Source organism: Lissotriton helveticus, chromosome 2_1 (genome assembly GCF_964261635.1).
Source record: "Lissotriton helveticus chromosome 2_1, aLisHel1.1, whole genome shotgun sequence".
Lineage (NCBI taxonomy): Eukaryota > Metazoa > Chordata > Amphibia > Caudata > Salamandridae > Lissotriton > Lissotriton helveticus.
In genome coordinates, this window is record NC_136059.1 from 1,254,794,793 (window position 1) to 1,254,817,024 (window position 22,232).

General features: G+C 42.4%; 1 protein-coding gene across 1 annotated transcript in view; it reads left to right on the forward strand.

Annotated features, from left to right (window-relative positions):
- Positions 1 to 5,616: 5,616 nt before the first annotated feature.
- Positions 5,617 to 22,232, forward strand: part of LOC144818612 (alcohol dehydrogenase class-3) — a 127,279-nt gene continuing 110,663 nt past the window's right edge. The window contains exon 1 of the mRNA XM_078676208.1: positions 5,617 to 5,715. Within this exon, the coding sequence (XP_078532334.1) occupies positions 5,698 to 5,715 (18 nt within the window). The 5' untranslated portion in view covers positions 5,617 to 5,697. The remainder of the gene's footprint in view (positions 5,716 to 22,232) is intronic.

The following is a 22,232-nucleotide window of genomic DNA, read 5'->3' on the forward strand; positions in this document are numbered from 1 at the left end:
ACTGGAATCTGTTCTTTTCTTTGAGTAGTTGTCGAATGAAGTGCGTTTTCGTAGCAAAATGGGGAATGAACTTGCTGTAATACTCGGCCATTCCCAGGAATGACCGAACATCTTCCTTCTTTCCCGGAGTGGGTGCCTCCAAAATGGCCTTCATGTTTGTCTTCTTGGGAGTAATACCTTGTCCACTCACCTCGTGACCAAGGTATGTGACAGATTGGACTCCCAACTTGCATTTGGACCACTCAGCGGTCAGTCCGTTGTCTTGCAGCCTCTGTAATACTTTGTGGAGCTTCGCATTGTGGTCATGCTTCGACTTCCCCATTATAAGAATGTCGTCCTGAAAGAAAAGGACATCTTTCAAGTCTTTCAGGAGTTTGTGCATGATCTTTTGGAAAACTGCTGCGGCCGATGCCAGGCCAAAGGGCATCCTCACGAACTCGTAGCACCCAAATGGTGTGATAAATGACGTGAGGTGACTGCATGATGGATGAAGCTTCACCTGATGATAGGCCGACGACAAGTCGACCGTGGAGAACCATTTGACGTATTTTGTCTTAGCCAACATTTCATTGATGCGCGGCAAGGGGAATTTGTCTATGATGATGTTTTTGTTTAATTCTCTGAGGTCCACACAGAGGCGTACCTTGCCGTTGGGCTTTTGGGCTACAACTAGGGGTGAGAGCCACTCTGCGCTCTCAATAGCTTTGATGACGCCTTCCTTTTCCAGTCTGTCCAGTTCGGTTTGCACTGCCTCTCTGCTGCGGAACGGGATATTTCTCACTTTGTGCACCACCGGCACAGCTCCCTCCTTCAGCTTTATGAGGTGTGTGTATTTGCCCAGTTCCCCAATCTGGCCGTTGAACACCTTGGGATACGCCGTCTTCCACAACGCCACATCTTCTTTGACCTCCATATCCATGAGCAAGATCTTTTCGATACCCCCCGGGTTGAGCTGGATTCCTAACGCTCCTTGGTCCTTCCAACTCAGCACGGACGGGCCTCTCTCCGCGACATATAGCTTGCAATTCGCGTGTCGGCCTCTAAATTCAAACATAAGAGGACAGTACCCCAACATGGGAATCTTTTGCCCCGTGTAAGTGACTGGCCTCACGTCCATGGGTAGGAGTGTCTCTTTGATCCGTGACGCAAAGTTGTCTTCCCAAACTTGTCTTTGAACGATAGAGATGGGCGCCCCACTGTCTGCAATCATTTCTAGTGGTATTCCCCCAATGTGCATGTCGAGTCGGGGTCTATCTGAGTTCGAACCGTCCATTTCCAGTATTTGGACATCTATGTACAGGAACTCCTCTTCTTCCGCCGTGTCTTCTTGGTCGCCGGCCTCCTCCTGCTGTTCTTGGTCTACTAAGCGTACCATGGCGTTCTTTGGTTTCCTGCGACACACCTTTTCGTAGTGTCCGAAAATGTTGCAATAAGAGCATTTAGCTCTAAAGGCGGGGCACGCCTTGTCGTTACCCAGATGGGCATAGCTACCACACCTGTAACATTGAGGTTTTCCTCCTTTGTTGGACCTGCCGTCCATCTGGTGTCTGGTTGTGTTGTCGGATTTTCCACCTCCTAGGTTTCGCCGCGTCTCGTTCTGCCTCGAACGGTCATTTCTATTCGGCGCCATTACCTTGCATACGGTTTGCGACTCCTGGACATCCTTCTTCGCTGCCTGAGCGCACCTTCTGGATAACTCCGCTTTCTTGACCATCGCCCAGATTTCTTTGAGTGGGGCGTCGCCATTCACCCACAACTTTTCTTGTATGTGAGAGCTTGAAGTGTGCATGATAATCTGGTCCCTGATGAGTTCATCATGCAGACCGCCAAATTTGCACGTGAGGGCCAACTTCCGTAACGCTACGACGTACTCGTCCACAGTTTCGCCACCTTTTTGCTTCCTTTGAAAGAAGTTGAATCTGTCGATGGCGACGCACACAACCGGTCTGTAGTGTGCATCTAGGTCAGCGATGGCTTGATCAAATACCTCTGGGTCTCCGGCGTCTCTCTCACTCTTGACAATGGTGTCATACACCCTGAGCCCTTCTGGGCCTAAATTATGTAGCAAGATCTTCTTTTTTCTTTTGCTAGAAAACTGGGTGTCACCTTCCTCTTCTAGCGCCTCCAGATAGTTAAGAAAGTACCTCTTCCAGTCTTCCCATTTCCTTTCCGGTTCGCCACTTTTCGTCAGGAATGGTACCAGTTGGGTGAGGGACGTGCTCTGGGCTGCCATCACTGGAGCGTTCCTTCTGTTCCCTGCCGAAGTAACCGTCCGCCTGATCGGACTCCCTGGAGCGTCCTGCCCCCCTTCGTCTTCTTCCTTGTACTCCTCGTCACTTCCTTCCCCTTGTCCCCTCTTCGTGGGGTTTGATGTAGCCTGTGTGTTGCCTCCTGTACCTGGGTGCGAGGAGCCTGATGCTTCCGCCTGTGCCTGCTGATCTGCCAGGGTGCCTGGTCACTCTCTCGGGACCACAGTGGTCTGCTGGTCTGGGTACCTTGGTGCCTATCGTGTGGGCGCCCTCAGCTGCTCTGCAGTGCCCTCTGTCCACCTGGGTCGCAGTTGGGTGGAGTAGTGGCCTTCTCCACTGCACTGGTCGTGGATTTGTGCGCTGCAGTGGCCTCTGGGGTTGTTGGCTGTTTGCGCGCCAATTTCCTGCCTCTCGGCTGCTCCTCTGCCACGCTCCGGGTCTTTGAGCTGCTCTCACGCAAAATGCGTGTGCTCACGATGCTGTCGCGTGTGTTCTCGGGATTACATCCCATAACTCGTCGCCATTGTAATATTCTAAGAAAGCACACACGTTGTGAGTGAAGTCAAAACTCTTTATTCCGGAGCGCCGGGAGAATGCGACTTGCTGCTAGCGGTCGGCGCCAAGTAACAATATGGCCGCCTTCCGCTTCCTGTACTCCCACATCCTGTTCCTGCAGCGGAACACTAGAGCGCTACCACAGACACATACAAGGACAGACACACACACACACACAGACATACACATGCAGACACACACACGCAGACACTCGCAAACCCAGGCACACACACCCAGACAGACGCACACAGACAGACACACACAAAATACTGGCCAAATGGCAAACTTAGGAGAAGAGTACAGCAGGGGCGGCTGGTGACATTTGAAAGTGGTGAGGCGTAAACTAATTTGCATATTGCACCGCAGCGAGCGAGCCCGAACCACCTTGCACCCATCCATCCATCCACCCATCCATCCTGCATCCATCATTCATTCATCCACCCATCCATCCACCCATCCAGCATCCATCATTCATTCATCCACCCACCCATCCATCCACCCATCCATCCACCCATCCATCATCCATCCTGCATCCATTCCTGCATCCACCCATCTATCCATCCATCATTCATTCATGCACCCATCCATCCACCCTGCATCCATCCTGCATCCATCATTCATTCATCCACCCATCCTGCATCCATCATTCATTCATGCATCCACCCATCCATTCATCCACCCATCCTGCATCCATAATTCATTCATGCATCCACCCATCCATTCATCCACCCATCATTCATCCATCATCCATCCACCCATCCTGCATCCATAATTCATTCATGCACCCATCCATCCACCCTGCATCCATCCTGCATCCATCATTCATTCATCTACCCATCCACCCATCCTGCATCCATCCTGCATCCATCATTCATTCATGCATCCACCCATCCATTCATCCACCCATCATTCATCCTGCATCCATTCATGCATCCACCCATCCTGCATCCATCATTCATGTATTTTTATGACCATATAACTTGCACACAGCTTGTCAGTGTTTAATACCAGTCTCGAACCTTGTACTCCAGCACCAATGATACATGATTAATATTAATTGTTTTTAAAAACATGTATTTATTCGACACCAATTTCACACCTTAGTTGGAACATCATTTTTATTTGTTTTTTAAAATATCTATTTATTTAACACCAAAGTAATTCATGTATACATTTTTATGGTTCGATAAGAGGCTCGAACCTGGTTTCCCAGGACCAAAGTCGGCCGTGCTATCCGCCAGGGGTTATGTAACCGGGCTATGTAGTGACCAGCCAATCCTGCGCCAGGATTGGCTGGGGGGGCACCATGACTCCTCGCCCAGTCGCCCTGTGTAACCCCGGGGGCTGCGGCCCGCCCCCTGGTCCTCTCTCTAAGGGGGAATTCACAAGAAAACGATCTGCGCATGCGCGGGCATGTTTATGCCCAAAAATACACTTGCGCAGCTGCAGCAGCCCGATCCCCCCCCCTTGCGCACTCCGGGAAGGTCGGGTGTCTCCCGGTTTCCCGGCCGGCAGATAGCGCGATTTTTAAAAATAATTGTGTTTGGCTTCTAGTGACGACGTGGTGGGTCCATGGGGCTTAGTGGGGCTTCGCCCCTACGCCCCAATGGACGCACCGCGCCTGCAGTACAGCATGGAGGGGAGAACAGGAGACAAGTAGGGAAAAAACAGTGAGGAAATTGAAGACTTGTGGTGAGAGTAAGCTAAAAGGTGGGAGAAAGAGGAGCAGAACTAGAGAGATAAGCTTAGAGGCTGGGTAAAGATGAGAGGCGAATGGAGAGGACATGCCTATGTAAAGGCATGGAACCAGGAAGAGCCTGGTCGTTGGGAAAGGGCAGTGGAATTGTTTTAAATGGCTGGTACTCACTGGTACTGTGTACCAGCACTTCTTATTATTTTTATCCCTGTAAGTACCTGCACTTCTCTACTGCTGAGGAGAGTACCAATACTCATGAAAGGTAGGCTCACTGGCTATGTATCATCATATGTTGCTCTCAGCCCCGCCCCTAGCCCCGCCCACTTGTTACACCTCTAGCTCATATTAATGAGTACCTGCACTTATTTTTTCCCATTTAAAGCACTGGTTGAATCCACAAATTCAAAATGCAATGCGCAACGTGAATGTCAATGTTCCCGGCAGAGTGCCAAAATCAAGTAAACTTCAAAATCTCATCTCGTCACCAAACGATGTAGTGATCCAAGACACCAGGAAGTAGTGGAATAATTCCTTTTATTCGTAAGTAACTCCGTACATACAGGTTCTGCATGTCAAACTTGGCAATGCTGCGACATTCCATGTCAAGACATAAATTACACATTATAATACTGCATCATACAGTTCTACACTCTATATTCTCTAACCTTAGTATACATATAATGCCACTACTACATTACAGACTGATTTCACTCGTCAATAAAACTGAATAGTTTAAAATAAATTCCGTTGAGCAGCTCTTTCTAAAACAGGGCCATCGAAGTCACTTGTTAGCCCAATGGCTGTCAACAGATGGCGCCCTACGGTCAAAATGTAAAAACATTAACAACCCGCTGAGCAACATAGGCTCATAAAATATTGTAAAATGCATGTCTGTTTCAATCCTACAAGAGAAACTTCCTAAAGTTTCAGAAGGCGACTGGTATATTTCAGGTAGACGCATGGGACTTTCCGTTGGCAACGGGCTTCGGGCGAAAGACACCAAACCCTGTTTTAAAAGAAACATTCACTGCACTGAGGGAGAGCGCAGTCTGGGGAAGGCTCTGCAGCAGGTTTCGTTTGGCCAATAGGAAGAGCTGATGTCGAAAGCTGCGCGCGCACCCTAGCTTCTCAAAGTTCAAGTTTCTCTCCGCCCCCTCGGCCCACTTCTTTCCTCGCAGTCACCAGGCGGACAGCAGCATGGACACCGCGGGCAAAGTAAGAGCCGGGTCCGCGGAAGGGAGCGGTGGGTTCGGCAAGGGAGGCGCGGCAGGCGTGTGTTACAAATGTGCACGAGGCCGGCTGCATGCCATGGGTGCACGCGACGTTCGCGTACCACTGGACTGATTGCATGGGGGCTGCGGAGGGGCAGTCTTTGGTGGTCACTGACCTGTGCAACGCTGAAGAGAGGTCCCCTAGAGGTTCAGATTACGGGTTGTTTTCTACGACCATTGCAGAGGACTCGGTGTATTGCACAGCAGGTCCCTAGTGTGCCCAGCTGGACATTTTTTCCGGCTCCGTAAGTAATTAACCACAATCCGTTAATTAAGTAACTTGCGACTGAGACCTAAAGCTGCACCCAAGCTCTCCCTTGCGTTCACATCACATATTCTCATCTAAAGTATTGCTTGGGCTTGAGGTCCCATAGAATTTCTGAGCAACTTTGCTCTGATACAAGTTTATTAATTTGCATATGCATATTTCGCACGGAAATTACCCAAAGGTGCCAGAGCGCTTTTCAGGTCAAATATTTCGTTACATGGAAGTTATTGATGGTTTAATATCGACGATGTAACTATAAATAATTACTAAAAATTGGTAATAGGATTTACCTTTTTATAACATAAAACAGAATGTACAAAACCCTTAAAAAGTTCTAAGTAATATATGCAGAGTGTACGAAGGTCAGGGCTTTAAGTGTGGGAGGGGTCTGAGCACCCCCATTTTTTTTAGGGTCCTCGAAACAGGTTTCTAGGGAGCTCTATTTTCGGGCCTCAAAGGTAGGGTGACCAGACTTCCCGGTTTTTTGTTGGTGTTTCAGGAGAGCATGCGCGTGCACTGCTTAAGCAAATCAAGCTAATGTGCTCCCAGTACCCCAGGCATCCCCACACCAGCTCGATCAGAGGCGCAACTAGAGTTCCCACAACTCCTTGATAGTGTGTTTTCATCTCACCATTGTCGATCAGTGGTAACTCAAGTGGGATCATTTACCAGCTTAAACCACTTCCTGTGAGAAACTGCCTACATTTTGATATCTCTTCTTTACTTCTGATAATGGGAAACTTGCTTGTTAAAGTCCAGCCAAACAAAAGTTAGACGTGAAATAATACAAACGTGCTTGCACAGAAGGAAATTTTATGTGACCGCATCATAACCAGGATGTGACAAACCTATTTTGCAAGAGTGAGAACAGCAGGCTGATTTCATGCGCTGCAACGCTACCTTGCTGCATCGCCCAGTTGTTTGGAACACCACAAGCCTCTCGGCGTGTTTACCACCAGTGTTAAAGCCACAGAGGGGCCAATTCAGTGTCCTGGCGAATAGCACCCACGGGGCGCCGAAGGGGAGCATTTGCACTGTTGAACAAAACGCTTGTGGGCACAGTAGTAGGAAGTGTGGCGATGCAGGGGCTCTAAGAAGGGGTTAAAAGATGACAAAGAATCATTACCATGCAATTGGTCTTTTAAAAACCTGTGAAGTACTATGGTGTGGCTGTGTGTGCGCTTGGGAAGCTGTCTCAGCCTGGGCTGCCACACAGAGGGGGTGGGGGGCTCTGAGGAGTCCTAGAGCTGACTGCTTGTCAGAGCAGGGGGTACTGCTACACTAGTTATCTTTATTTAGACCATGCCCCTACATAGGCCACACCCCTCAAGTTGGGTGTTAGGGAATCTTAAATTGGAAGTGGTGAATAAATATCGTTACCTGGGGGTGTGGTTTGACAGGATGTTAAAGTGGAGTACCCACCTAGAAGCTCAGAAAGCAAAGGCCTTTACATCGATCTGTGGCCTGAAGAAATTCAATCGAGATTACGGTGACATGTCACACAGACCGGTGTTGAAGGCCTTTAGTGCAATGATTCTCCCGCAAATACTATATGGAGCAGAGGTCCTTTACCTTAGCGGGAAACAAGGGTGGGACGCAGAGGAAGGAAAGTGCCTGAAAACATTGCTGAAATTACCACCCTCATCAATGATACATGCGATAAGAACAGAGCTAGGCACAACCGCTTGGAGCATACAGGTACAAATGATTTTAGTTAAATTTTGGAAGCGGTTGGACATAGATATATGCCAGAAGGTGTCCCAATGGTGTAAGAATGAGATCCTACTAAGAAGCCTTAAATGGGCCAAAGATGCAAGAAAGAAAATATCACAGGCCTGAGAGAACTTAAAGGTGAAAACATCCCATGGTTCCCTCCGGGTAGAATTCACTAAGAGTGAGCTCACGAAATACGGTCAAGAAACATCAAGAACGGCAGATATGGTATACCTAGAGAAGAAAAAACGGTGCAGCACATGGGGGAGTCATGGCGAAAAGAAAATTGGTTCCCTTATTTGGATGTGTTACCCAATCATTGGTATAGACAAGATATCTTAAGACTGAGAGTAGGAATAAACCCCTGGCTAGTAAATGAAGAACAAAAAAGAAAAATGCTACACTGTGATGGTTACTGTAAATGTAGCCTGGGTGCCAAAGGAGATCTATTGCACATTGTTAGATTGTGTAATATTACTAGAACAGCGTAAACGTTGTGTCTGCCCGTTATTTCTGAAATATGATATGAGGCAACGAAACAAAGCAGTAGAATTACTAACAGAAATGCCAAACCTTGACATAGCGGTAGCAGTGGGGAACTACATGAAATAAATTAAGTTTCCTTAGTGAGAATTAGCTGAATATGCAATGATTTTAAATAATTTTAAACTGTATCCATTATTTTATAGAATATTTTACTATATAATTTTAAAATGTGCTGTGATATCGAGGATGAGAATCGAATTTTGAACCACTCATTGAATACGTATTCACTTTTTTACCATTGAGAATGTACAATAGTGATGTTTTATTATGTATAAATCGATTTTTATATTGTTTAAAGACTAAGGTCTAAATAAACATAGTTTTGACAATGACACACCTCTCAATGGTTTGCCCCACCCCTTTTAGAGCACCCCCAGTTTTTTTCCCCCACTTAAAGCCCTGACAAAGGTACATATGGCTGTGAAAAGTTTTAGGTAGTATGCAGCCATAAAAAGGTGCAGGGAGTATACGGGTCTGTGCCAGGAGTTGATCACATTGTTTTACCTAAAGTACCCTTGGAAGAGAAGGGCTTTCAAGTCTGTTTTGGAAGTCGTCTGTGAGGTAGTGGTTGTGCGCGGCCTGTGCAGGTAAGAGTGGGTGAGATTGGGGAGGGTCGACAGGCGAAAATGAGGTAAAGTTAAATTAAAAAAAACTAAAACCACTTACCTTGTGATCGGTGAGAAGGTGGGGCGGGGGTGTCGATAGAAAATAATGAGGTAAACTTAAATTTAAAAAAACTTAAACCATTTGCCTGGCGCTGGTGAGCGCAAGGTAAGTGGTTTTTGTTTTTTTAATTGTAAGTTTACCTCGTCATCTGTCTACTCCTCCACCTCACTGCTCTTACCCGCATGGGCCGCGCTTTGTAGTGGTGCACAGATTTGCAGGTAGTGTATTCCAGATTCTTGTTGCTCTTCCCGAGGAGGATTGTGCCATCAGACGTTTCCTTTTAAAAGACAGGGGTTCAAGATGCATTGCTTCAGCGTTCTGTTGTGGTCTGGAGCCACCTGATAGCTTGAGTTTGTCCACCAGGTAACTGGGAGTTGGTGTGCAGGGCTTTATGGATGATGCAGGCAGACTTGTAGATGGCTCTTGGTTCAGTTGCGAACCCTCAGAGGGTGGTCAGCATGGCGATAATAGGGTCATTTTTTTGGGAGTGCAGAATAATTTTTTGGGAGGGTGGAGGGCGGTGATATGGGTTTTGGGGAAACCGGTCAGAAGGAAGTTACAATAGTCTATTCTGGAGAGCACTAGTGTATGAGCAAGAGATTTAAGAGCTTGTTCTGCGATGAAACAGTGGATTTCCGAAAGAAGATGTACATGGTAGCAAGCTTTTTTGGTCATGGTGCTTATTGGAGATTGTAGGTTCAGTCTTTTGCCTAGTATGACCCCCAGAGACTTGGCACTGTCCGCAATGGTTGGTTTACTGTTGAAAATGCTGTACGAGTCCATTTAACAGTACAGCGGAGGTGTTTAATTCGATGGGGAGAAATGCAGTTTTAAAAGTGGTTTAGCTGTAGGTAATGAGAGGTCATCCAGTTGTGAACGGAATTTAGGCTGGTTGGAAGCTGCGAGATATCATTTTGAGGTGACCTCTAGATGCAGTTGTCTTCTGCGCATTGTCCATAGAAGATCCCTAACACCTTAAGAAGGACTCAGTGGGTCTATGTCTAGGTTGAAAAGGGTTGAAGCAAGGATGGACTCATTGAAACCCTCCCCCGCAGTCGGTGTGGAGAGATGGTCATCAATTTTTACTCACTTTGATCAGCCCATGAGGAATGAAGCAAACCATTTCAGGCCCATACCATCAATACCCATTCGATTTTTGAATGTCTAGTAGCGTGATGGTGGATGACTGTGTTGAAGGCAGATGATGGGTTGAGAAGTATCAGAAGGCAAAGGTTGTTTGTATCTAGAATTTAAAGAGTGTCATCGACCACCTTTAATAGAGTGGTTTCTGTGCTGAAGTCCAGATTGGAATTAGTCTAGGAGGTTGTTGTTTTTGATGTGTTGGGTGTCTTGCTCTGCTATCAATCTTTAAATGATTTTCAAGAGGAAATGCAGGTTAGAGATCTGGCAGTAATTGTTGTTCTTTGGTGCCTGCGGAGGTTTTCATTTTTTAAATAGATGGGTGAGGTGTTCAGTTTTGAGGCAGTCAGGTAATGTTCTTTGTCGGAGAGATTCACCAACTTGTCGGAGAGATTCACCAACTTTTTACCAGTGGGGAAGCATGTGAGTGTGAAGGTCTTTTGCAGTGTCACCAAGTGGTTTGAGGTTTAAACATTTTTTTTTTGATTGAAAGCTGCATCAAATCATCATACTCACACCAGCAGTTTAACACACATACAAATCACATTTAATCACTCTATAAATCGATCAGCCCTAAGACTACACATTTCATTAATACAAAAAACGAATATAATCAAAACACTATCATAAAAACACCCTCTTTGTAATACTCAGAGGTTTCTACTATAAACTGTCCCCACAATGTAACACATTTCCCCATCCCCCCCTTCCCCGAAGCAAAGATCATACAACCACTCTTTATTTCTTAATTGCTTCATTTTCACCACCAATTCCCCTATTGTGGGGATCTGTTGTATTCACCACCTTTAAAGTAATAAGGATTGAGCCACTGCAACATATAACATTTTTTTGAATCTGAGAGCTAATAGTGGTAGGATCATATCCCAGAGCTATCCACCATATACTGGGAGCTAACTTTGTCTGCCAAGCCCTCTCCAAGAACCCAAATATGTATTTCCAAATTCTTGAATGGGAATGCACAGCCCAGTCACATGAGGCCAATTTGTGCCAGCTCCCGAATTACATTGACCACCTAGGGTAAATCTGAGCTAAGAATGGTGCGGTTCTTTGGAGAAGCCAATCGCTGTAAAATAACATTCTATGCCAATTTGCTCCTCTCAAGCCCTTACAATGTAATATATTAATTTCCTCACACATCTTTTTAGATAATCCCAGCCCTTCATGCTACTTCCATTTATTATCTGCCTTTTGACAGAGATTGGGGCCCTTCCCAGAAGCAAGCAGTCTTTTCCATTCTCCAGGCTGCCTACTGTCAGGAGCTTCCACTAATGCTGTTATAATTTTTTTGACTGCCCCGGATCTGCCCATTACTAAATATACGGACCAAAATTCTAAAGGAGGTGAGGAGCAAAAAATTACCTTGAACTGATTCACAAATTTCCAACATGCTCTTCCACCTTTCTCAGATCAAAAGATCCGCCACCTTACTGAACCCTACTCTATCCCACTTTTGCACTATGTCTGGATCCAAATTAGCACCAGCTTCCCCTGATAATTCTGTGAAAGATGTAAAAGCATTAATATGGTGGATTGCATATCTCTTTTAGAGATCGTTGGAGAAGTGTGGCTCACTGGTTAGAGGAGGCAGACCTGGAAGCAGAGGTCAGCCCGGGACCAGGGTTCAATTCCCGGCTCGGCGGGGTCTTGAGTCCTAAAATGTCCATGGACTCGACAATTCTCGCTCCGGTGCCTACTCGATTCACGGGTTCACACACTGTGACTCTGGGCAATAGCTTGCTTAATCTCCACAACGGCCCCTCGCGGCGGGATGCCTGGCTTTCACCTTGCGGATACCCTGCTGGGGTTATCTCACAGGGGAATACCAGGACGGGTTCCCTAAGCAAGCGCTTAGAAACCGCTTGGTGATTTGCGCTATATAAATTCCTGTACATTTACATTTTACATTTACATTTACATCGTTGTTTCCTAAAAAAAAAAAACACCAGTCTTTTATTTGTAACTTTTTTTAGGTGACTGTTATTTTTAGCACATCAGCAATATTTCAAGCCGAGGGTTAGGTCGCAGTTGCGGTCATCCTGTATCTGGGAGAGACTGCTGCAGATCTATCTTGGGTCTCCTGGCCGGCTGCTCACTGCGATTAAGGAGGGGGTGTGTACATGGATTTAGGGTATATATTTTGAGCGGTCATATCATTGAGGCGATTTTGTTCTGGATTGGCGCCAGCCTCGTGATGTCTTACTAGCCTCTAGACGCTTCGGAAGTTTCGGTTAGCATGGGGGGGGGGGGTGGCAGCCATTTTCTAGGGTTTCCTCTACATGTTAGAGGTATTTATTTATTTATGCGTTTTCATTAGCGCGGACTTTACCCGATGGTGTCAGAGCGCTTCACAATAGGACAGAACTGAAACATGAGAACATTACTGGTGAACAAATTACAAAAGCAAAAGTTACATTACATGAGGCAAAAGTGACAATCGTGAGCAAACTGTGCATTACAGGACGATAAAGTGGCAAGTGTGCAGGTTACAAAAGCGAACAAAGTACACATAGAGGTATAATACTGCAATAAATGGTGGACACTCAAACACAAGAACAAACGTTACGTAGGCAATGGTGGCACTTGTGCAAGTATCGAAAGCAAAAAAAATGTAAGAGGTAGCAAACAGTGTGTTACAAGTTGTCGGTTGTGCTGGTGATCCAGCGGCCTATAGGAAATATGCCATAAGCAATGCTAGCCAACTCTATAACCTATTTCATAAAATACTACTCTAACTCATGGACCCATTAATCAAACATGACATATTTTGACCTACTGAATCAGGTGGTCAAATTAAACTTGTATACACCTTATTTACAAATTATATACAAACTATATACAACCACGGTAAATGATGACATTATTTGAACAAATCCTAACTATTTAAATGACCACCATTGGCGATGGCATCTAGCTAATAGTAACCTGCGCTTCTGAATAACCAAGACCAGCTTGTTTTCAAAAGTAAGATTTTATTAACTAATTTTAGATTTAAGAATATCATTTTATAAATGCAATTTTATTAGAATCATAACAAGCATGTTTGGAAAATATCATAGAGAAAATACGGTTTTAAGCAAAGAAATATAAGTTTAGCATTTCTAAAATCCTACGTCCCTAGCTAAGCTGAATAATTGGAAATAAAGTAAAGTCTTTAAGGGTTCTTACGTGCTCCAAGCAAAGTCCGACAGCACGACACCCTCATCTGAAAGTTGGAAAGCAGCAGCCAGCCCATCCCTAGGGCATGGTTTTTTTTATACCTTTCTATGCTAGCTAATCTAAGTAAAGGAAAATTTTCTGCAAAAGTCGATGTCTCATTGGTCCAAGAGTGACAAGTGACATGTCACCCACATTTCAAAACTTCCATTCGGTCATATTCTTTGGGACCATTGTCTTTCTTGTACGTGTTCCAAAGCTTCCTTGATTTGCAACAAATTTGAGCAAGAGTTCTCACTGACTTCATTACACTTCCTCGGATGCCAAGTTATCAAATGTTCTTTCTACCGGTTTCTGACCTTGGCCACGTCCGACAAAATAATGACAACACTTCTCCATTGTCCAGTGAATGTGATTTTGACGGAAACTTTTAAAATGGACATCTCATGCTCCTTGCAGAAATTAAATTCATCTTTTAGCAAACTCGAGCAAACTAGGCCCAAAAGCAGGCAACTTATTTTTTTAGTATAAAACAAACACAAGAAAAGTATTAATGTAAGAAATATTATTTATTCTGTTTCCACCCTTCGTTTACTAATTGATTAACCCTCCCAATTAGTCTAATGTTACCTAGCAAGAAGCAAACAAATAAAGCAGCATTTTATATTTACCAATCTTCATGAAACCATGAAACCTTATGTGCACCTAGAATAGTAGAAATGACATCACATAGACAAGGAAAGCAAAAATAAGCACATGCTTCTTTTAAATCTGCTGCAGTTAGTGATGACAAAATAAAAACGACAAAATTAATTTATTATTTTGCACGAACAAAAGATGCAACAATTATGCACGTTTATGAGCACACATGTTAATGTCCCCGTGTGTAAAGTTTAATCTAGGTTGTGTTAGCATAACACATCACAAATCATTAATAATATTATTTTATATTATGGAAATAGGACTTCACGAGTTTAAACAGATTTCTGTTTTCTATCTCGCTCCATCAACTCCCTCATCTGGTGATTAACAAATCACCACACCACCACCCAAAATTTGGAAATTTAGACTTCTTGGAAAATGATTCAAATTCATCTGTCAGTATTTCTAGAAATTTGTTTCTGCAAAACCCTTGCAATTGTCATAACGTGCTCTGTGTAATTCTTGTAACTCCATCTCCCTTTCTTCTTCTTTTTTGATTTTATAAATTCTTCTCTTTTCCTTGATTTGTTTCTTTCTCTTATGCAACAAACAACCAATTGTTTTCAGAACAAAAATGAATATTATCACAATCAAAGGTGCCAAAATCTTGCCAAGAACTGAACTTCCAATATCATGGAACCAGTTTTTAATTGATTAGAATCTTTTTGAAAGTTTTTCTGTAAAATCTTCTTCTTCTAATGGAATTATCTCTGAATGCATCTCTGATATTTTTAATGTACATCTCAATGTTCTTACTTTCGTCAGGGATATAGGTGCAACAATGTTGCACATGTAAAATGCCGCAGACTCCTCCCTCTTTTGCTAGGAGTATGTCTAAAGCAAGGCGATCTTGAATCACCATGGATCTGATTGCAATGACCTCAACATTCACTAATTGGAAACCATCAGCTGTATCTGTTGACAATCTGTCAACAATTGTGGACAATTTTCTGATTCTTCCTGCATTCAGGGTTATACCTACAAAAGGTATCACTGCTTGAAAAATATCTCCCAAAACCTCTGAAAGTTTCTCTTTTAACACTATTTACATAATTGTGAATTTTGAACAATCCTTCCGAATCTCTGTCAACATGGAACATTTTAGGAAAAACAATCCCCACATAACAGGTTCCATACCAATGATCAGGAAGGTTGTAGTAAGCCTTGTCACCACAAACAAAATAAATTCCAGGAAAAATTGGATCTTTTCCACCTTTGAATCCCCAACCTCCCATGATCTGATATGTATCTTCACAATTACTTGCACCCACAAAGTAATTATCAAAAAGTGTATTGTCTCTTCTAATGCAAAGCTTACCACTAATTGGTTTATCTATGTGAATGGCAACATTATCAAGCATTTTGCCATTTAGCTTCTCATCCTCTTTCTGCCAGAACCTGGACTTAGTCTGCTTGACTATTTCATTTCTCTTGTAAATTGCTCTCCTCTCTTCAACCAGATTCAAAAACTTCTTTCCTTCAGCACTTAGTTTGCAGGTTAGATTGTTCTTGTAAGCATACTCATAGGTGAGTTCATTAGTAACAAGGAAAAATTCCCTCATCTGTTTGGCTTTCTTATGCTTATTCAAAGCACCCTCAATTTTTAAATTTGCAAAAATTTCATCAAAATCTGAATAATAGTATTCTAAGCGTCCAGTTTGATAGAACAAGCTAGCTAACACACTGCATGTCACACCATATGTAAGAGGAAGCATATTGTATGTCACTCCCTCAGAAACAGAAGCAGGTAATTTAACGCAGACGTAACAATCTTTTGCATCCATTACCTTGACATATTCACTCAAAAGCTTTGTGAATGTATTGCTTGAAAAATCACTAATAGATTTATCCTGATGAATGTTAGGTTGATGATCAATAACTTTGCCTGTTGCACTGTTTGTTTTGACTAACTGAAGCTTTACTTGTCATGTTGGCTTTGTGAAAATCTTTGTTAATTTCAAATGGAATAATAACAGCTAAAACTAACCAGAGCAGAATTAAAATGAGCAGACACACCAGAGTCATCTTACAGCATCTCTTAAAAATGGAACACCTTGAAGTACTCTGTTCCATGACGTAAGGCATCTTTGGTTAGTTTTGCCTTAAAAGAAAACAAACTATTTTAAAAATGAAATGATTAATTGATTAATTATTTACACCCCCTTTAAAATATATATATATATATTTTTTTTAAACCCTAACAGTATTTCTTCGACCTTATGTCACAAGTAAGTCTTCCTCAACTAAACAACTTTTCTTCGACCTTGTGTCACCTAACAAGATTTCTTCAGCCTTTTGCCAAAAATTAAAAACCCAAAAATCCAATTAAAAATTCTGTACTTCAATCATTGTCACTAATTTCTTCTTCTTCTTGACTACTATCGTAAATGTCAATGACAGGTGGAATTACTAGATAAGTCCACTCAGGAGATTTATATTTCTGATTTGGCTTTATAATCCTCTTTCCCTTTCTTGTCACTACTTCGATCTTTCTCCCAACTCCAACTTCCTTTTCAGAACCCTTTTGACTACTGATTTCTTCCACCTGCTCCTTCGGTTTTTTGATCAACCTGACTCTCAATCTTCCACCAGGCCAGAAATCTGTCTTCCTCACAAATTTTCTCTTTGGTTCTGAAGCACTTGTCTCTGACTTCCAAGATCTTTTCTTTGGACTTCTACTTTCACCATCCACGTCACTTTCTTCAGTATCACAGTCTGAAACTTCAATTATTGACTCAGGAACTTCTCTTTTCGGCAGTTTCACTCCTTCAGGAACTATACTTTGTCTTCCATCACTGGTACTCGGTAATTCGTCTTCCTCCTCCTCTTCAATTACCTCCAACTTCCCAGATTCTGGTTTTCTGTTCCTTACTTCAGAGCTTGACTTCTGCTTTTCGATACTCTCCTGGTCAGAAATTTCTTTTGATTCAGCTTCTCTGTCCTCAATAGAACTTACTTCATTAGTCTTCTTGACTGAATCTTCAGTCGTTTTTCCTTCTAATAGATTCTCTTCTTCTCCAGAATCTATTTCAATTCTCTCCAAGTCTTTTCTTGTCAATTCTCCATTCACATGCACACGTTCCAGATATCGACCTCTTTGTCGATCTTCAGAATCTGGATTTGTTTCACCTTCTACTTCAGAATCAGAATCTTCTGTAGTATCACTTTCTACATCAGAACTCTCAGGAGTAGGCACTGGAATAGTATGACTAGGATGAATCCACCTTTTCAATCCTCTGCATTTCACTGCATTTGTAGTGACCAGAATTATTTGTCTAGGCTTCTGCCACCTAGGAGCCAGACAATTTCTTCTTCGATGTACTTTTGTTCTGACCCAATCACCAGGTCTCAAATCATGTGTCTGAACTTTCTCATTTGATTGTGCTTCAGTTCCCACCTGATTAGACACAGAAGTCACTATATCAGATAACTTTTTACAGTAATCCAAAATAGCACTGTCATTTATACTCAACAATTTGCCTACAGGTACAAAAGCTTGCCTCATGACTCTTCCCATCAGTATCTCATGAGGACTCAAACCTGTCTTTTTATCAGGTGTACTTCTCAATGACATTAAAACAAGTGGAAGAGCATCAGTCCACTTTACACCTGTTTCCAAACACATTTTTCCAATCCTGTTTTTAATAGTCCCATTAATCTGTTCAACCACCCCAGATGCCTCTGGTCTGTATGCACAGTGTATTTTCTGCTCAATGCTTAATGCCTCACATATCAGCTTCATCAGTTTGTTATCAAAATGGCTTCCACCATCACTCTCAATAGTGACTGGAAAACCGTACCTTGGGATGATTTCTCTGAGTAGCAGTTTTGCCACTGTAACTGAATCACAATGTCGTGTAGGAAATGCTTCTACCCATCTTGAAAACAAACAATCACAAGAACATATTTCAAACAATTGTGTAAGGGCATTTCAATGAAATCCATCTGCAACCTGGTTAAGGGACCACCCTCTCGACCAATTACCCCTGTACCTACAACTGATTTTCTGTTTGGGTTCATTTGTTGGCATGACAAACACCTTTGACAAAAAGACTCTGCAATCGTTCTGAATTTTGTTTTGAACCAAGTCTCTCGGAAAAGTCTGATCATAGAATCTCTTCCAAGATGAGCTGGGCCATGATACAATCTGGCCATATCAGCAATCAAACAATTTGGTAAGACTATTCTGCCATCTTTGTAGGTCCACACTCCATCCTCATCACGTGGTCTACAATCTGCTCTTAACCACAAATCTTTTTCCTCATCATCCGCTTCATTTTGTAAGTCTCTGATTTCCTGCCATGTCTCTACAACTGTTGTTAGCATTAATGAATTTGAATCAGATTCTTTACTTTTTTCCCGATTATATGCACAACATTTTCTCGCACAGTATTTTGCTGTCTCATCTGCATAGGCATTGCCTTTTGAGATATAATCCACTCCTTTTGTGTGTGCAGCACACTTTACAATTGCGATCTCTTTCGGCAATTGTATGGCCTCAATTAATCTTTTGATGAAAACTGCATTTTTAATTGGTGACCCTGCTGAAGTCAAATAGCCTCTCTGAGACCAAAGCTGTCCATAATCATGCACAACTCCGTACCCATACTGACTATCAGTAATAATGGTAACTCTTTTGTCCTTTGATACTTCACAAGCACGAATTAAAGCAATTAATTCAGCCACCTGTGCTGAACGAATTCCTTCAAGACATGATGCTTCTTTAACATCTGCAACTGTACAGACCGAGTATGATGCTTTCAAAACACCTCCCTCTGTCCTCAGACAGGAGCCATCCACAAAGTAGACAACATCTGATTCAGGCAAAGGTACATCTTTAATGTCCTGCCTTGGTTTGGTGCAAAATTCCATGACATCCAAACACTCATGTTCCACTTCACTTTCATCAACAATTTCAGAATCAGGCAGTAATGTAGAAGGATTCAGATTCAAGCATCTTGAAATGGAAACATTGTCTGCTCCTAGTATGATTTTCTCATACTTAGTCAATCTGCTGCTTGTTAAATGTTGAGTTTTACCTCTTGTCAGTAATATTTCAACCGAATGAGGCACAAACACTTTCACAGGAAATCCCATAATAATTCCTTCACTTTGCTCAAGACTGACACTTGTAGCTGCAACTGCTTTCAAACAACCTGGTAATGCTTTTGCAATGGGATCAAGAACTGCAGAGAAGTATGCAATGGGTTTCTTTAGATTCCCATGTCTCTGGATTAACACAGACAATGCACATCCTTCTCTCTCACTGCAATACAGTTCAAAATCTTTCTCATAATTCGGCATGCCCAAAGCAGGAGCTTGACATAAGCATTTTTTCAGGTTCTCAAAAGACTCCATCTCAGCCTCATTGAGAATAATCGGATCTTTCACATCAGACTTTGTCAATCTCTGTAGTGGTTTCGCAATTACCGAAAATCCACTTATCCATTGTCGACAGTAACCAACCATTCCCAAAAACATCCTAACCTGTCTCTGTGTTCTTGGTGGTTGCATTGCTTGAATAATTTTTATTCTCTCAACTGTCACCTGTCTTTTTCCCTTTGCAATTTTGTGACCAAGATATTTCACTTCTTGTTTGCAAAACTGCAATTTTGCTGGAGACACTTTATGTCCCTCATCTGCAAGATGATTCAAAAGTATTATTGTGTCTGTCACACAATTTTCTCTCGTTTTAGCAGCTATCAACAAGTCGTCGATATACTGCACCAACGTGGACCTGCCAGGTAAATCTAAATCTTCCAAAGATCTTTTTAACAGCTCATTAAAAATTGAAGGACTCTCTGTATACCCTTGAGGGATTCTACACCATGCAAGGGTCCTACTCTGGAATCTGAAAGCAAAAATTTCCTGACTCTCTGGATGTAAAGGAACAATAAAGAATGCATTGCAAAGATCAATAACAGTGTACCATTCTGCATCATGTGGAATCTGATACAAGATCACTGCTGGGTTTGGAACCACAGGACAACATGGAACAACAATCTGATTAACTTTTCTCAAATCTTGAACAATCCTGTACGTTCCATTTGATTTTTTAATTCCCATGATCGGTGAGTTACAAGGGCTACTCTCAATTTCTTTTAAAACACCTTGTTTAATGAATTTTTCAATCACAGGTATAACTCCCTAAATAGTCTCTGCTTTCATCTTGTACTGAGGAATATTAGGAAATTCTATTCCCTGCTTTAGTGTGATTTTGACTGGATCGACATGTTTCATCAGACCCATTTCATTCCCAGTCAAATCCCAAATTTCAGATTTCACTGTATCCTTGAGCTCTTCTGGCAAATTCTCTTTTTCAAACGCAGGAAACCATTTTGTTTCCTCTGTTTCCATCAGCATCATTGTCATCCTGTACAAGCCATCTTCCTCCATTGTTTGTAATTCAACTCCTTCAGGAGAACAATATATTCTGCAATTCATCTTGCACAATATATCTCTGCCCAATAGATTCACTGGACTACTGTTACAAACCACAAATCTGTGTTTGTCTTTAAAATTTCCAATTTCAACTGGTACTGGATCAGTCAAATCAGTTCTGATTTGTTGATTGCTTACTCCAACAACTTGGATGGTATCCCCAGAGAGAGGTAGGTTTTCAATTTCCACTGATCTAACAGTAGAACGGGTAGCACCAGTGTCCACTAGAAAAGTGATGTCTACATCATTAACTTTCCCATTTACAAATGGACCAGACCGGTCAACCTCAAGAGTGGCTCCAACAACACACCCTTCCTCCTCTCTCGGGCACCGTCAGTAAAAATCCTCAGAATCACTTTCCTGACCTTCTGTTAACAAAAACTGTTGTGAAACATTTTGCATCTTTTGCCTTTGGGATTTTATTACCTGATCATCTCCTTGAAATCCCACACCAGAATTATATTTTTGAGTTCCCCCACAATTTGGAAAAGGGGCCTGTGGCAATTGACTCTGACGGTTATTCACCTGTTGCTGCAGCTGCCGCTGAAGATTTAACTCGTTTAAATTCTGTTGCAACTGTAGCTGTTGCTGCAGGTCAACATCACTCTGCATCTGTGGATTTAACAATGGACTTTTTAAATTTCTAGGTGGTTTCTTACATTCGTCTCTCCAGTGTCCAATCTCGCCACAATTAAAACAAGGTAGTCTTTGTTTCATCTCTTCAATCTTTGGATTAATTTTTCTGACAAAATTATTACTTTTAAACTTCCCTTGACCTTGATTCGAATTTGTAGTTTGAACAAAATTTGTGTTTTTATTTCCAAGATTAGCAATCTGTTGCTCAGCCACTTTTACCTGAGCCCACATGGCTTTCTCCTTGAGCTTCTTTTGTCTCACCTCTAACTCATCACTGCAGTATTTTGCTTTTCTCAAAATGTCATCAACAGAAAGTGCTTGCCATCCGACAATACTATTCCTGATCATATCTGCAATTTCTGGTTTCAAACCATAAACAAATCTGTAGACAAAATGACTCGTATCTTTCTCGTCTAGTTTTTCATAGCCACTGTATTGTTTAAAGATCAACAGTAACCTTTCGTAAAATGAATGAACTGATTCTTTTGTTTCCTGGTTTGTTCTTCCTATCTTAACCCAATCTACCTCTTTTGGTGGAATTTTGTTTTTTAACCAGTAAATCACTTTTTCATAAAAATCCATCACAATTGGATTTGGAGCACCTGTTTCTTTAATTCGCTCAGGTTCTATTTTTGGCCAACTTATGGCTATTTTGCATTCTGTCTAAAGATCTGATGGGACAACAATGTCAAAAAATCCATCCAGATCAATCCACAGAACTTTTGAGACTTTGATGAACCTGTCCACCTGCCTGTACCACTCGACTGGCTTTTCTCTCAGTCTTGGAAAATCATTTGTGAACAGCAATATGTCCTGTCTTGACCATGGTACATGAACATATCCTCCACCTGCAATCTCTCTCATTGGAAATTGTTTTGACAATTTTTCCAATTTCTCATCTTCCTTCTTTCTTGTCCATTTCACTCTCCACTTGCTCAATTCTCCCAGTTTTTTGATGTAAACAATCAAATCTTTTATGTGCATTATTCTTCCCATTGAGTTCAAATTCTCAATGTCACTTTCTGAAAAGTCTAATCTGTAATGTTTTGCAAAATTCTTTTGCCTGCTCAAATCAATTTCAAGTTCAGCTGCCAGTTCATCCAACTGATCATATTTGTTTTTTGTTTTCCACTGAATATTCTTGCAAATGAACAGTAGTTCATCATCTCGATAAA